Below are 16,939 nucleotides of genomic sequence, written 5' to 3' on the forward strand. Positions count from 1 at the left end.
AATACAAAAGAATGAGGAAAGACAGTTTGGAAACCTCAAAACAATTTATTGAGTTGCTTTATACAAGATTAACAATTTCCACACCACCCCCTAACACCAACATAGTTGCTGCACAAAAGCCACAGCCCCTCTCACACCTAAGAAAACTGGCCACGCCTGGTTAAGTGCTCAGAGCCTTGCACCCACCAAAGAAACCCTTGCATCCCACTGAGCGCTCTCTACCCCCACCCTCTGCTGTAGCCAAGCCGCAGGTCTCCCCGGCCATGGCTGTTTAAGTCACTCACTCTTTCATTACCACAAATAAAGCATAAACAAGGAAAAGAAATCTCATAAACTCCCCATCAAAGAAACATTTCCCTGAGGCAAGAGGCATCGCTAGATTCCTAAAGATGAGGGCATCCTGCTCTAGCTGCACACGCAGTGGCACATGGGGAAGGAGGGAGCACCAAAGGGGTGGGGTGCTGGGGCCCGTTGTTTGACGGGCAGAGGAGCCTGGAGAGTTCCCACTGCTCAGCTTTGCTGGCGGCCTCAGCTCGGCTTAGAGCTCAGCTATACAAATCTCTTCTTTGGCTCTTTTTGCTACTACCTAAGACTATTCTGTAAACAAACTGGAAATCCAAGTTGCAAAAAATATATGTAATAAAAGGATAAGGAATCCACATGGCCCAATGTGAAAACAATTGGTTCTTCCATACAAAAGGAATCAGAACAGAGGCCAGACCAAAGAACTGACAAAGGTCTTGCTCCCAAAAAGGTGGAAAGGTGACCACCTTCACAGAAACGGAGAGCTACTGAGTTCCACACCCTTGAGGCAGGAACCAAAAGCACACCGGACTCACCCTGGGTGCACACTGAGTGCTGATCACCTTCCCAAATGTTGTTTGGCTAGGTAGATTTATAAGATAGGCAAGGGCCCTCTAAGTCCATATGAAATAGACACTGGGTGAGTGTGATAGCCTAGTGATGGAAGCTCTGTAGTCACTATCTTTGTCCTCTGTCGACTCTCCAGACTCTCTGCACATCCCCCTAAGACCACACAGAAGCTCACTGTCCAGAGAGCACCAGTACCCCAGACCTGTTTTCTGTGGCAGAGGCTTCAGAGAGGCCTGTCCTGCAGCTCTGCCAGAGAGATTTCTAAGAATAAGACAGAGTGGAATGTCTACATGTGGCTTGGAACCCCTGGGCTCAAGACACAGAGGACTGATGGGCTCCCTGAAGCCCATCTGCATAAACTCTAGAAAAACAAAACAGAGCTGTAGCTCTATGGGAACCTGGGATTTGAGGGCTCAGATGACTTTCAAGTCAGGACGGCACAGATTATGATGTGCAGTCATAAAAAAACCCAATTAAATAAAACTGTCTTAAATACATACTAGCTTTAAAAAAAGGTCTTCATCTCAGATCCACTCAGTGGGCTGAATGGATAGATTCGAGTTGTCAAAGTCTGCTCCACCAAAAAGGCACTGGAATTAAGTCTTCCTATAATGTGATGTGTGAAAAGCAGTCCCATTCTATCCAATGCATTCAATGGTAATGATGAAAACAGCCCAAGATAGGTGTCTTTAAAAATCCTACTACGATTGTTGAATCTATAAAGATCTTTTTCTCTATAAGAACTTCATTGTCATGTTCTGAGGAGAAACTAGCCCCTACAAGAGCACACATTAGGTGTTCTTAGTATTTTGAAAGATTTCCCACCTGTGGCTCTGGCCTGGGTCTTGTCCTTTTGAGCACACAGCCTGAGGATGGGAGAGAATCACAACCATCCAGGGATTCTACTGTGGCCAGGAGTCCCTGATCAGTAGGGAGCTCTGAGATACACCAAATACCAGGACTTGGGCAGATCTAGAACCCAGTAGCCAACAAATCTGCCACAGGAGCTCACGCACACCATGTTTCCCAACACAGTCTAGGCACACTTCTCAGCCCAGAGCTGCCCCTTGATGTCGTCCAGCGACAAAGCCACGAGGCCCCGAGCACCAGGTCAGTAAGTGCTTTGTGAGCAGCACAAGCTGCCCCTTGGTTGAAGGCCCATCAGAAGTGCTAAGAAGTGCTCCATCTCAAACTCGTTCCTGCTCCAGAATAAAAGCAGAGGGCAGGAAGAGCACAGCAAATGTCTGTTATCAGAGACCTACATGTTGGGCTTCCTCCTAGACCTACGTCATTTGATTCTATCCTCCAAAGTGGTCACAATTTCCTCGGTACAACAGGCCCTTTCCCATGAAGCTGTGAAGCATCTGGAAAATAAGCAAAAACAGAATATTCTTTTAACACTCCAATTCCTTTATGACATAAACAACTTCACAAAAAAAGTAAGGAGCAAATGTCCCCAAACAGTGGCTGTGTGCATTGCTTCTTGTAGCATCCTGCATCATGCATCAGCACTAGCACTGTGCAGGCAGGGGGTCATGGAGTACTGTCTACAGAACAGGCACTCTGCAACATAACAAGGACAACTGCAAGGCCTGATGACCACACGGAATCCAGACAATATCCACCCTCTTGCCATCAAAATGCACTCAGGTACCAGACGGACAAAGACAAAAGCATCAGCATCAAGTCCACGTGGCAGAAAGGGAAAGCAGAGTAGAAACAAGTTTCAGCTCCTGGCCAACCCATTTTGCGTGACTGCTCTTCTGCTTGCCTCCAGTGCTTTTTCTTTTGCTCTTTGTGGTACTGGTAATGATCCAAGGGCTTTATATATGCTAGGCAAGTGCTCAGTCATGAACTACATCCCCAACCATTCAGACAGCTTTGGAAGACAGGAGATGGGGTGAGGTGGGGAGATGGAGAGAACACGATAGGAAAATAGTATAAGAAATGTTTTTCTTTCCCTTTCTATCAGATTCCCTCCTCCCCCTGTTGACTGAAAACTCCACAGACCCAGTGTTTCCAGTAGTTCTTCAATCACTTTGTTTCTCTCAAAGAAAGCCATTTCCAAAGCACGTGGAAGTGGCACCATCTCACATCACACAGGCTCTCTGGAGCTGGGGAGGTACCCACACTACACTTAATCCGAGTAGCAGCCACCAGTGTAGAAAGTCCTCAGATGTGACTGCTTCTTCAGAGGACAGGAATGACTACTGACCCTGACTTTGCTCCTCAAAGGGTTTCCCACTGTGGAGACCTACAAACTCGCCCTCATCCTAACAAGACCTCCAACATTTACTACAGAGTTCTCAGCTTTAAGACATTGGTACAAAAACCACACAAGCAGATCACAAAGCAGACAAGGAGCTGGGAGCCCTGACTGTCCATGAGCTGGTCAAAGGCACACATAGCCCTAGAGTCTGCATCTGACATAGCCCTACACAAATCCCCATGTTCCCTAAGCTCAGTCCTGCTCTCCCCAGTACAGTCCTGGGTCCTGTTTGGAACAGGTCTAAAGTGCTAAGAACACTAGGTCAAAATCAGGTTCCCATTGGGCTCCTAAGCCAAAATCCCATGAGATGAGGTGTCTATATGCAAGAATCCAGGAGAGAGTGAGGCCAGTCCACTTATTACAAGATGCCTGCCTGTGGTAACTATTCCCCATTCTCATGCTCTCAAGCTGGTAGCACATGTACCCAGGCCTACTTTCAGAAGCAACATTCTGTCAGGAGATACTGGCTTTATTCCTGGTGCACTTCCAAGTCTGTTTTAAAGGAAGGTTACACCAGGGTGGATTGACAGTTGCTTCTCTTTCGGGTTCATACTAACTCTCTTACAGATATGTACTATGTTCTCTCCCTATTCTGTGGCTATTTAATCCTTTCAAATAGCATCTGCCACTTGACAATGCCTGGCAGGTGTATAGGATTTCATCATGAAGGCCCTGAAGTGCTTGGTTAGTCTTTGGTGGACAAGAGTCACCATTACCTTTCTTCTTTTTAAATGCACGTTAAGGGTTGGAACACTTCTGTTTCATGATCGGGCTCTACCATATACTGCTGTCACGCAGGCTAAGTCATGCCCAGTGGCCATTCCAATAGGAAATCAGGAAAAGCCTCTGGTAGAATAGGCTTATATTATTCTGGAACCCAAAGCCAAAGAGCCAGAGCCTCAAAAGACAAAGCAAAATACAAAACAGTGATGATGAAACAGGGATGGCTAAAAGTGCTGACAGCAAAGCACCGAGGGTGGAGGGGTATGGTGCACAAGGCTCATGGCACACTGCCCATCTGGCATTTACCTGGCAGACTCTGTGGGACATGGGTGGACACAGCAGCATGTGGGAGAGGCGCTGTGTGGGGTGGGCTGGAGTGCAAGCCAGCCAGAAGACCTGAGAGAAAACAGGAGGGGAGAGAACAAAACACACACATTGAAGACAGAACAGAAAAGCAGCTTGGGAGATCCAGAGCCCCAGGTAACCTGTGGGCCAGTCTGGAACAAAACAGCTACTCCAGGTACTAAGCAGCTTCCCTGGACAAGGGGCACTCCCACAGTCACACCAAACACATACAAGACCCAACATGGCACACAACATAGGAACAGCGGCAGGAGATAAGAACTTACTGTGGCTGAGGCCATGGTGGAAGGTCCCAGGGGCAGGGCCTGTAACAATGGCATCCTTAGAGACCCCTGCTTTGGCAGAGGAGTCTGAACTGAAGGAGAGCACATGAAGTGGAAACTGGGTTATGATTCCCAGTGAGTTTGAGTTCATAGCCCCCGGAAGCTTGGGGTTGCTGGACTTATAGGTTGAAGGCAGCAGGCTTAAGGGAGAGGTGTTGGACAGCAGCACTGCCCCTCCGGTTCCTTTCTGGGGAGGAAACACACACACAGTAAGAACCTCACCTGTGAGAGTCCCTACTATTCAGCACTCAAAAGAGGAATGAGGAAGTGTCTATAAGCCAGCATCTAGAGGCTTCCAGGGTACACAGACAATTTAAAAAATTGTAAATATGGCCAGGAGGTGATGGTGCCACCTTTAATCTCAGCATTTGGGAAGCAGATCTCTGAGTTCAAGGCCAGTCTGGTCTACAAGAGCTAGTTCCAGGACAGCTAGGGCTGTTACACAGAGAAACCCTGTCTCGAAAAATTACCCCCCCACACAAAAATCCAAAAATAAATATGTTTCTTTTGTGAAGCATGTAAGTAATATACCATATATAAGCCCAACAGTGGTGGCGCATGTCTTTAATCTCAAGCGCTCAGGAGGCAGAAGCAGGCGGATCTTGGTGAGTTTGAGATCAGCCTAGTCTATGGCATGAGTTCCAGGACAGCTAAGGCTACACAGAGAAACCCTGTCTCAAAACAAACAAACAAACCAAAAATATAGTTATAAAATATACACTATATATAGATCTCTATAATGCATACAAACTCATAGATATACAAATATAGAATAAACAAATTTATATACACTCATATTTTAAATTTATTATATAAACCTATGTAATACATACATGGACAGGGATGGCTCAGTGAGGACCTTTGTGGTTTTTGTTTGTTGGTTTGTTTTTTGGTTTTTCAAGACAGGGTTTGTCTGTATAGCCCTGGTTGTCCTAGAACTGAGAACTCAGAGGTCTACCTGCCTCTGCTCCTAAGTGTTGGAATGAAAGGCATGCGCCGCCATTGTCCGGCTGTTGCAGCTCTGAGGCCCGAGTCTAAATCCCCAGAACCCATATAAAACTAGGTATAGTGACATGAGTCTGTAATCCAGTACACCTACAAGATGAGAAGCTTTATAAACTCAAGGGCCAGCTAGCCTGGTATAGCAGTGAACAACAAAGAGATCCTGTCTCAAACAAGACAGAAGGTGAAGTCTGAACTTAACACACACACACCATGTTACATATGTGTTCCCACTCATACAAACATGTGTGCATACACCATTTTTTTTTCTTTTCTCCTGGAAACTAATGTGTACAAGTCACTATTCAGAGAGGCAGGGAGAATCAAGATCTTGATGAACTGACCTATCTACACCTTTTTTCTTTTGGTTTTACAACACAGGGTTTATCTGTGTAGCCCTGGCTATCCTGGAACTCGCTCTATAAACCAGGCTAGCATCAAACTCACAAGAGATCTGCCTGGGATTAAAGACATGCACCACCACCATCTGGCTTATGTGTTTTTTTTTTAACTGCTGAGCCATCTCTCCAGACCCCTTTTCAATTTAAGACAGGGTCTCATGTATTCAGACTGGTCTCAAACTAGATATGTAACCAAAACTGGCTTTGAACTCCTGATTATCCCGTTTCCATCTTTGGGTTTACAGATGTGCAACACAACCCTGGCCAGACTTCTAAATTTATATACACACCTCACAACACACCTTCCCTGCTAGGTCAAACCACTTTTGACTTACAGAGTTCTTTTTTTTCCCCCATTTTATTTATTTATTATGTATACAACATTCTGCCTCCATGTGTGCCTACAGGTCAGAAGAGGGCACCAGATCTCATTACAGATGGTTGTGAGCCACCATGTGGTTGCTGGGAATTGAACTCGGGACCTCTGGAAGAGCAGCCAGTGCTCTTAACCACTGAGCCATCTCTCCAGCCCTTACAGGGTTCTTTTAAGTCTATTAGAGAACTGCAACCAGAAGGTACTGCCAGTTTGTGCTAAGGCTAAACATTTCCTGACTGCCACCTAATAGCTGAAGGTACCATTATTTAGAGGGCAGAGCAGGTTCTGGAGCACACTCTACTCCTCGCAGGCTCAATCTCTGCAGGAACCCAATGCCAACAGATATTCCCTTCCTTTTCCCCTTCCAGTTCCCCTACTAAAAAAACATTCAGGTAATATCAGTCCTCCAACCACCAGTAAAAGTGAGACTAATCAGGAAATCCAGTACTCTCTCTAGTATCTAATCTCACTTACTGTCCCCTACCTGACTTTCTGTTTCAGACTACATTTGCAGACCAGGGCAAGGCAAGCAGCATTGTCCCCAAATGCCCTCAGTAAGGGTAGGTTACAATGCTGGGATACTCACTGGCAAGGAGGTAGACGATGTCACACTACTAACTGCAGCAGGCTTCAGGGAGGAGGTCAGTAACTTTGCCACTCCCTGGGTCCCACCACCAGAATCTCCATTTGGACCTCCAGGAGGAGCCACCAGGGTCAGCTTCTGAGAAACAGGTGTTTTTTTCACAGCTGAAGTTGGGGCAGCTCGGCTTGAAGGCTGTCCTGCTGAGGGAGACTGCACACCAGGTAGCAAGGTCCCAGAAACAGAGCTCTGTACTTGGGCTCCTCCAGGAGACGGACTACTAGTAGAAGCCCCATGTTTAGAGACTGAGCCAGCAAAGGGGTTACTCTTATAAGATGGTCCCACACTGCTGGCTGGATGCTGCTTTGCTGGATGGCTCAGGGTAGTGGAGGATGAGGCTGTGTTCTTATGAGAGCTGCTGCTGGAGGCTGGTGAACTTCCAGAGGAGGTTGGCATAGTGGCATGGAAGGCCTGGCCTTTGGTTGCTGTCTTTACCACCTGCAGGAGGGAACGATGACACTGTGGAGAGGCAGGCTTTGGGCCTTGCAGCTTGTTGACAAAGGGGGTTGGGGGTGTGAAGCTTTTCTGCTGTTGAGTGCCTGCATGAAAGACTTTGACTTGGGAGCTAGGCATGGGAGCTGCTGCCTGGGCTCCATGAGACGTCCGTGGCAAACTGTGGTGCTTTGCTTTGGACTGGTGCAATTCAGACATACCCTTGCTGAGGGTAGCTTGGCAGGACAGCTCTTTGTAGCCAGAACTCTCTGGCTTTTTCTCCTGAGAGGACTGCCCCAGTGCTAGAGCCTGTTCAGCCAGAAAATTGAGAGGTGACTGCAGAGCATTAGTGGGTGGTGGTGCAGAAGAGCCAGGCTTTGCAAAGTTCCGTTTCTCTTCTGTACACAAAACACCAGCAACTTTTTCTGTTGGTGTTTTGGAGGGTGCAGGCAGTGTGAATTCAGAACTGCTGGCGGCTCTGTTGTTCAATACAGCCAGTTCTTTAGACACAGCTTCCACAGAAGAGGTTGGATTCCGGGTTATGTCTTCATCCAGTGAGTCCTCCAGAGTGATAGGTACAGGGTCAGTGAGACCACAAGCTGCCTGGGATGAAAGCTCCCTACTAGTTGCTCCAATGCTCAGACCTCCACCCTGATGTTCTGAGAGCAAAGTAGTGGAACCACCAACCTGTCCTGATGAGATAGAAACTTTTTTGTCAGGCTTAGCAGATGATTCCTAAAGAAAAGCAGAGATGCTCATAGTTAGAAGTATTCAAAGATACCAATAGTGGCCTGTTACAAGGATGTCAACAAGAGAAATGGATAATTATAAGTGATGGATGAGAGTAGGTACCAAGTCTGCCTTGCCTCGTAGTACTATCTGGCATGTGCTTGCCTTGTAGTACTATTTGGCATGTGCCTAGCTGGCAGAGGTTGATTTTAGGCCAACATGCTTTGCCACAAAGTACACCCATGCCCACAGTAAAATTTTTCTTCTTTTAGCTTCTGAAATAGTGTAAGACTTGTTCAGATACTCTGGTGGCTAGTGTTAAATCAACTGTCTAGTACAAGCTGGAGTCATTTTAGAAGAGGTAATCTCAGCTGAGAAAACACACAAGGCTGGCCTGTGGTCAAGCCTGTGGAGCATTTTCTTGACTGATGACTGATACAGAAGGACCCAGCTCACTATGGGCAGTTCCACTCCTGTGCTGGTAGTCCTGAGTGCTATACAAAAGCAGGCTGAGTAAGCAATACTCCTCTATGGCCTCTGTACCAGTTCTTGTCTCCAGGCTTCTGCCCTGCTTGAGTTCCTGTCCTAACTTCCCTGGATGATGAACTATAAAGCTATAAGGCAAAATAAACCCTTTTCTCCCCAAGTTGCTGTTAGTCATGGAGTTTTATCACAACAATAGAAAGCTAACCAAGACAATCTGCTGACATTCAAACTATCTTGAATGCTCTTGACTGAAATTAGACTAATGAGGATTACTTTCAATTAACTTACTTTTCCTCAATACCTGACTCATCAGCCATTCTCATGGTAACAGAAATGGGATCTATATCGTTGCTCCTGCATCCCATTACTTAACACAGTATGTTCTCACATATTGTAGGAACCTTTCAGATACTCAAGAATAAACAATTTAAACATCTGTTCTAACAATCACTTTAAGTAGGGCTAAGGGAACAGCAAACTCAACAGGTAAAAGTTAGGCAAGGACCAATGTTCCCTACTGAGAGGTTTCTGTAATCTCTAAGATGTTTTTCACATTTCTGTGCTCCATCCACTACTTCCCTGTGGTTCTCCCAGGTAACTAACAGAGCCACTTCTCCTTCCTGCCACTGTCACAAACTGACTGGGCACACACAGCAGGAACACACCGCCTCCCTAAGAGGTCTACTACACCGCTGAGCTTTCACATTTACAGTGACCCTGTCCTGTGCTTCTTTGGAGTTGCTTCAAACTCTACTGAGTCCCGCAGCAACTGGGCTGGCTGAGTACTGCTGTGAAAAACTGAGGCTAGAGAGAGGGTTAAAGGCTCTGCTTAGATGCCTGCCTTGTTCAAGAGTGCCATGTGAGTAACTATTCTCAGTGAAGCTTACCAAGCAGCCATGAGCAGTCAAGACATTTCCTGAGCATGGCTTCAGAAATGGCACATAGCCAAAGCAAGCTGACTCACCTTCACCTTGATTTTTGAGGGAGCTATTACTTTCTTCTTGGCCCTGTTCGAAGAAATAAACACAGAAATGGTTCAAAAGAGGTCCTCAAGAGGAGATTAAAATAGCAGTGTCCCAAGAAATAAAACACTGAGGTACTTACAGGAGTGACGTCAGGTGCCCATGGCCTCGCCGGCTCTCTTTAAATAGAGTCCTGAAAGAAAAAGGGCTAGGGTATCATATCTGCCCCAGCATGCCACGACTCTGCTTCTAGAGCTTCCCTGGAGGCCCTGATACTCAGTGGCACTCAATCTAGCTGACTAGAGAGCCACAAACAAGCTGACGGGCCTAATATGACCTCACTAACTCACCTAAAGTCAAGCATCTAGGCCCTACTAAGAAAGTCAGTGGCTATACTGCAACCTCTCAAAGCCACAAGTTCCCTAAGACAGTGGTACTTTTCTTACTGATATTCTAAATCCACCTAAGGAGACAATGTGAAGTAACACATATAGCATGTCTTTTTTTCCCTCAGAGAAACTTAACAAAATTTATCTTTATATAACATATTCTATAAGGAAAGAATAATAATTCCCAAGGTTCTATCATCTGTCTAAATCACTGATGAATCAATCACTGTCTTTATTTAACCTCCCATGCCCTACATAAAAAAGACATGCTCCATTCATGGGTGGCAACACACGTAAAGGAGCTTCTGGGACAGAAGCCCAACACTAGGCTCCCACATGGAATTAGCACTGCACCCTGTGAATATATGAGGAAGTCCCCAAGATGACTTCGATCTCTCAGCCTCTGGTACAGCCACTGCATCAAAACAACGAAGTTCATACTGTGACGAAATGAGAATGCAGCCAATCCTCTGACTAAAGTAGGACAAGCACTCTACAAGTAAGATCTCTCTTCTCAGGACAAGAAGACTCCTTTATAGATCCCATTATGTCCCTAGGTACTCAAGTGACATCAGAATTGAATCAACAAGACAGTGACTTCTGAGGGAAGGGATCACTGTCAGCCTAGACTAGCCTGTCTCACCTGGCCTGCATCCAGCCTTTGGGCCACAAAGGCTTGACCTCAGCATCCAAAAAAGCTTTCACACAGTCCTCCCAGGCCTGAGCCTTGCTGTTCCTCTCCAGATCACGGCTCTCCAGTTTGATCTTCACCACCTGGCACAGAAGCTCCCTGAGAAGCAGAGAGAGATCAGAAACTCCCACCACCCCAAATGCTGTTTCACAGTTGTCACTGTGCTTTCAGCAACCCATGAAAGTAATTAATCCTAACCTTCATTAGCAATATGGGGACAGGCTCAGACACTGGTCTCACAAAACCCTCCAATGACGCAAGGTCCCAGTTTGTGCACACCTGATTTCATCATTCCACTGGAATTTCTTCCGGGGTCCCATTATCCTCCGGCCCCCCTTTTCTTCATCTTCTTCCTCATCAGAACAAATTCGTTCTCTCTGCTCCTTGTCCTTCTCTTCCTCCAGCATCCTACAGAGGGAACAGAAGGAACCTTGAGGTCCTCCTGCCCACCAGCTTCCCCCTCCCTCCTCCCTTCTACAATAGTCTCCTTGATTTAAGATCAGAAAATGCTGAAATGCCTAGTATTGTGTTGGAAATGAAATACTGAGAAGTGTAAAAAGAAGAGACGGTGACCCAGAGAGGTGGCTCAGTGGTTAAGAGCATGTACTGCTCTTACAGAGGATCCAAATTCAGTTCCCAGCACCCCAGTTCACAACCACCTGTAACTACAGCTCCAGGGTATCTGTTTCTGGATGCCGTAGGCACATGCACATTTCTACACACAGACTCACACAAATAATTTTAAGAGGGGGTAGAAGATATAGGAAAATAATGACACCCAAGTGAGATAGGACACACTTACTTAGCAACCTTTGCTTGTGTGTGTGCTTGGCATTCATCCTGGTACTTGGCCACCTGCTCAGGCATGGCCCTACCAATGGCATCCTTGAGTTTTTGGAGTGGTTCCTTTAGGCGCCCACCCTGCAAAGAAAGGACAAAGTTCAGGTTTGACTCATGCACCACTCTCACACTAAGGACCCACAAGAGGCTATCAAAAGGAGACAATGCAGCATATATGATCCCCATGTAGACGCTGCCACGCACCTGTTCATAGAGGTGAAGTTTCCGAGCACGCTTGACCAAAGCATCCTTGCTGCAGGGCAGGAATGAAGCCAGATAAGCAAACACCCCAGAACGGATTTGGCTAGTCAGCTCCCGGGTTTGCACCTCTATGCTGAAGAACACAACACAGTAATTAATGGCATGCAGCTTGATGCAAGTTTCATCTTCCTTAGGTTGCAGTCTGGAGAAGAAAGGTAGGCACCAAAAGCAGTCTGAACCTTAACTTGATGGAGACAATATAACCACGTAGCCACAGCAACAAAATCTCCAACAACACCATAAGGAAAAACTCTCAAGCTTAATGAATTTGGCTAGGAAAAGAGGGTCAAAACTCTTAGGTCAAGGATAAGATCAAGTCAAAGGTAGCCAAGAGAACAAAGCCAAGAAGTAGATGGTGGTGGCTTATGTCTTTAATTCCAGCACTTGGAAAGTAGAGGCAGGTGGATCTTTCTACGTTTGAGGCCAGTTTGGTATACAGAGTGAGTTCCAGTGCAGCCAAGGCTACATAGAGAGACCCTGTTTCAAAAAGAGAGAAGGGGGGTGGGGTATGAGCATTAAAAAAAACACAAAAGCTTTAAAAGTGAAAGTAATTGCCATGAAATACTTTCCAGCAATATTTTGAAGATTCCTTTTTCTTTCTTGTTTTTTCCCTGTTCTTGTTTTTTTGTTTGTTTTTGTTTTGTTTTGTTTTGTTTTGTTTTAAAGACAGGGTTTCTTTGTGAAATAGTCCTGGCTGTCCTAGAACTCACTCTGTAGACCAAGATGGCTCAAACTCACAGAGATCCACCTGCCTCTGCCTCCCAAGTGCTGGAATTAAAGGCATGAGCCACCACCACCCAGTGACTGGTTCTTCTTTTATGCAGGATTTTTTGCCTGCATATATATGTGTTTATCATGTGCATGCCTGGTACCCATGAAAGTCAGAAGAGGGCACTGGATCCTATGAACCTGGAGTTAAGGAGCCAGTTGTTAAGGACAGTTGTGAGTCACCATGAGGGTGCTAGGAACCAAACCCAGGTCCTCTGCAAGAGCAATGGCACATTCTCTTATCCACTAAATCATCTCTCCAGCCTTCTCCAGTATGTTTTTATGTTTCAGTTATTAGTTCTACCCATGATCATGAGATCAGGAAAATCTGCACCTCTCTAGTTTCTCCATCTGGACAAACAGGAAAAGCCTGAGCTTTCTGTATATGGTACATTCAAGTGGGTTCTTTATTGACACAAAATTTTGACCTGACCTTCAGGTGCTCTTTGAGGCCCTGTGCTTCCTGAGCCAAAAGGACCATCCACATCCTATTCAGTGGGCATTTATGGAAACATTCTCAAGCCTTGATAACTGTTCTTACATTGAAAAAAAATAAAAAGCCGGGTGGTGGTGGCGCACGCCTTTAATCCCAGCACAAGGGAGGCAGAGGCAGGCGGATCTCTGGGAGTTCAAGGCCAGCCTGGTCTACAAGAGCTAGTTCCAGGACAGGAACCAAAAAGCTACGGAGAAACCCTGTCTCGAAAAATCAAAAAAAAAAGAAAGAAAGAAAGAAAGAAAGAAAGAAAGAAAGAAAGAAAGAAAGAAAGAAAGAAAGAAAGAAAGGAAGAAAGGAAGAAATCCTCTGTTGGCCTGACATAGAGATTTTGTTTAGATTTGTATACTTGTTGTCCTTTCTATCCAGTCCACACAGCAAAGCACCCAGATGTTTGGGGATCTGGGAACAATGAGATGAAATGTACTGGGAGCACAAGTAAAAACAAGAATGAACCTTTAGAGGCACCCCATGCAGAACAAACCTGAGGTTACCAGATTGTCATTCTTCTGGATTCTCTCTTTTCATCTCATACTTGCCAAGAAATCCTCTTCCAATAGACCATGACAATATATATATTATAGCATTTTATAATGTCTATAAAGCCTATCATTATGGAGACAGGGATCTAGTGTCCCTGTTTCATTTTAAATAGGAAAACAGAGACAAACAGATACTCACTCTAGCAGGATGCCATTAATATCTTGAGTGAAAAACTTCTGTTTGCTCTCTCCCTCAGCAGCTCTGGCAGCCTGATTCACAGGAGACAGTAACAAATATTAGTGTCCTTTCCCCATTCACAATTTCCCTCAAACACTCACTAGCAGACACAGAATCACTGTTCCCAAAGAGCACCTGCCAGCAAAACACTTCCCACCATCTTCCTGACTATACCCCAGCCCCAGATTAAAAATCATAAAACTGATGCAATACCTGTGGGCAAGTTTCTTGGGACTTACAATACCAATCACGGAACAAAAAGCAGTAATCTTGAAGAATCTGGTCAGAGGCCAACTCAACTAGTAACCCTGCATCTGTGTCCAGACGCTTACCAACTACACTGTAAATTGGAATTTCTACACTGTCAGTGGTAGAAAAGCAACTAAGACCTTAAGCAAACCTACAAGATTTAAAACAGTAGTTCTTAATCTTCCTAATGCTGTGACCCTTTAATACAGTTCATGTTGCAGTGACCCAACCATTAAATTATTTTTGTTGCTAAAAAAAACAAAAAAACTCATAACTGTAATTTTACTATTGTTATGATTTGTAATGTAAATATCTGTGTTTTCCAATGGTCTTAGTTAGGCGACCCCCAAGGGGTCTCAACCCACAAGTTGAAAACAACTGATTTAAAGGCTTTTATGTATCAGAAATTATGGAAAGTAGTAAAAAAAAATACTGTGTACTCCAGCCATACCTAGTACCCAGAGATAAGCCTCCTACTAGAAAAGAAATTATTGTGTAATTTCAGTACTTAAGGATATCCTTTGAAAACCTGTAATATACTTAACAGACTCCTGAAATAATACATGATACTGAAGATGACACTTGGGAACAAGCCTAGAGATCCCTGAAGTGATTCTCTCTTGGCTGTACATGGAAGTTACCTAGGCAGCTTTCCCTACCCAAGGCCTATAACCACAATCTTGGGAATTGGATCTGAGGAATGTATTCTTGAGAAGTGGCCCAAACATCTTCTTGAGAAGTGGCCCAAACATCAGCTCTCTTAAAATAACACTTGGTGATTTGAGAACCACTGACCTAAACCAAAGAAATACTGACCTGAAACATTAAGGCAGAACACACTTTCTGAAATCAGACTTTAAATAAATTGGGGACAAGGTGACTGTGGAATAGATATACGCCGTTAGGTCTTTTACCCACTCCCCACTAGAAACAGGTTTCAAAAGCTGAAACTGATCTTTAATTCCTGATCTTCAGGCCTCCACCTCCCAAGAGCTAAGATCAGCACCAAAATAGAAATTTTCCCCAAAATGTCATTTTCCCTTGTGGGTGATAGGAATAGAGGCATAAGCTACTATGTATGGCTAAGGACGTGCAATTTCTTATACTTTCAAAAGCATTCACAATTCTACCTTGGTGTGTGACAGAGGAGCATGTCAAGTGTCCTTCTCAATCACTCTCTGCTTTATTCCTTTGAGGTAAGGTCTCTCTCTGAACCTGGAATTCAATCTTTTTAGCTAAGCTTTTAGCCAGCAAGCCCACTGATTCTTCTGTTCCACCCCACCTGAGAGCACTGAGTGTAGTTACAGGTACATGCTAGACCACACTTAGCTTTGTTATATAAATTCCAGAATCCAAAACTCAGGTCCTCATGGTTGTACAACTAACTAGCACTCTTAACCACTGAGCCTTGAACTCTTGATTCTATCCTCTATTTCAAGAACTGCAATTAAAGTACCATACCAGGCTATAAATTTATTTTATTAAGCCATTTCTCCAGTACTTCAGAACCTTTCTACCTGTATAACCCTTTAAAAACTTTCTTTCTAGCCGGGCGGTGGTGGCGCACGCCTTTAATCCCAGCATTTGGGAGGCAGAGGCAGGCGGATCTCTGTGAGTTCAAGGCCAGCCTGGTCTACAAGAGCTAGTTCCAGGACGGGCACCAAAGCTACAGAGAAACCCTGTCTCAAAAAAAAAAAAAAAAAAAAAAAAACTTTCTTTCTGAAGCCTCTATACTGCTTAGGCTGTATTTGAGGATTTGGTTTTGGTTTTATACTAAATTACTTTGGTGCTACATTTTTAAATAAATCCAAATTAAAGACCATCGGACGTTGGGCTTAGTGCCACACACCCATAATCCCAGTTGCTCGGGAGGTTGAAGCAGGATTACAAATTTGAGATAAGGCTGAGTAACTCAGTAAGATAACCACAATCTACAGAAGGTCTTAATAGGGAGGTCCAGCTAGCATCTGGCTAGGCTAATGTGCTGGCTGAATACAGCCACAAGTGTGAACTCAGACAAAATCAGAAAAGAAACAGTTAGCCAGTCTAGTCAAGAGCAAAATGAGGCTAAGCATTCCTTTTCAAATTTAAGCAATGGAAATGGGCATGTATCTCATCTAAAGGCAAGATTTAAAACTAAACTTATTTTTAAAAAGAGAGGAAAATGAAATTAGGGAAATAAAAAATAAAGCAAGAAATACTTAAACTGCTACCAACAATTATACACAGCAAGTTTAATTTTGGAGTTGAGATAGGGTCTTATGCAGCTCACGCTAATCTTGAACTTTCTTTGTTGTCAAGGAATTACCTTGAACAAGCATTCTCCTGCTACCACCTCCCAACTATTGGGATTATAGGTGAGTGTAAACCATGCCCAGCATTCTAATTTTTAAAACGCTGTGTTCATTTCAAGATCTAGCATAGAACTCTTTATTAAGGATACAAATAGCTGAGTGTGGCTTTTGCAATTCTATATAATGTTCTGTGTCCATATAAATTCTTCTCTGGAAAGACTTCCTTTCCAGTAAATTGTAAAAAAGGACCAGGCATTCAGACACCTATGCACACATATGAAGGACTCCAGGCGCAGCAAAATCTGTAATGCCGAGGAGCCATTACCACTTGCCAAATAGCATGCCTACCTAGAGAGGCTTTCTTATACCACAGTCCAACACTGTTTCAGGCTGTGGCACTTTATTATCACTAAACCTTTCCCCCTCAAAAAGCGAAATAATAGGTTAATACTCTGATCACAATCTACTATGGGAGTGAGGGCATACATAAGATTTTATTTTGACTTTTCTGTAAAATAAACAACGGTCTATTGCTTAGTCCTATTTAATTAAGTTAATAAAACTGAGAGACTACAAAACAAAGTGCTTACAAATTTTTAACATGAATTTTGAGAAGCAATTTTTAAACATGAATTTTGAGCAATAGATTATTATG

The 16,939-nt window shown here is 44.4% G+C and overlaps 1 protein-coding gene across 2 annotated transcripts in view; it reads right to left on the reverse strand.

The window, feature by feature from the left end:
* Nucleotides 1-34: 34 nt before the first annotated feature.
* Ubn1 (ubinuclein 1) overlaps nt 35-16,939 on the reverse strand; it is a 32,673-nt gene continuing 15,768 nt past the window's right edge. The window contains exons 8-18 of one of the 2 annotated variants that reach the window (XM_057774949.1): nt 13,703-13,773; nt 11,704-11,833; nt 11,462-11,580; nt 10,939-11,067; nt 10,612-10,758; nt 9,722-9,772; nt 9,582-9,624; nt 6,917-8,137; nt 4,495-4,738; nt 4,172-4,261; nt 35-2,237 (exon numbers count right to left, since the gene is read on the reverse strand). In XM_057774949.1, coding sequence (XP_057630932.1) covers nt 2,188-2,237; nt 4,172-4,261; nt 4,495-4,738; nt 6,917-8,137; nt 9,582-9,624; nt 9,722-9,772; nt 10,612-10,758; nt 10,939-11,067; nt 11,462-11,580; nt 11,704-11,833; nt 13,703-13,773 — 2,295 coding nt within the window. In that variant the 3' untranslated portion in view covers nt 35-2,187. The remainder of the gene's footprint in view (nt 2,238-4,171; nt 4,262-4,494; nt 4,739-6,916; nt 8,138-9,581; nt 9,625-9,721; nt 9,773-10,611; nt 10,759-10,938; nt 11,068-11,461; nt 11,581-11,703; nt 11,834-13,702; nt 13,774-16,939) is intronic. The other variant, XM_057774950.1, reaches the window with a different exon arrangement.

Source organism: Chionomys nivalis, chromosome 7, assembly GCF_950005125.1.
Source record: "Chionomys nivalis chromosome 7, mChiNiv1.1, whole genome shotgun sequence".
NCBI lineage: Eukaryota > Metazoa > Chordata > Mammalia > Rodentia > Cricetidae > Chionomys > Chionomys nivalis.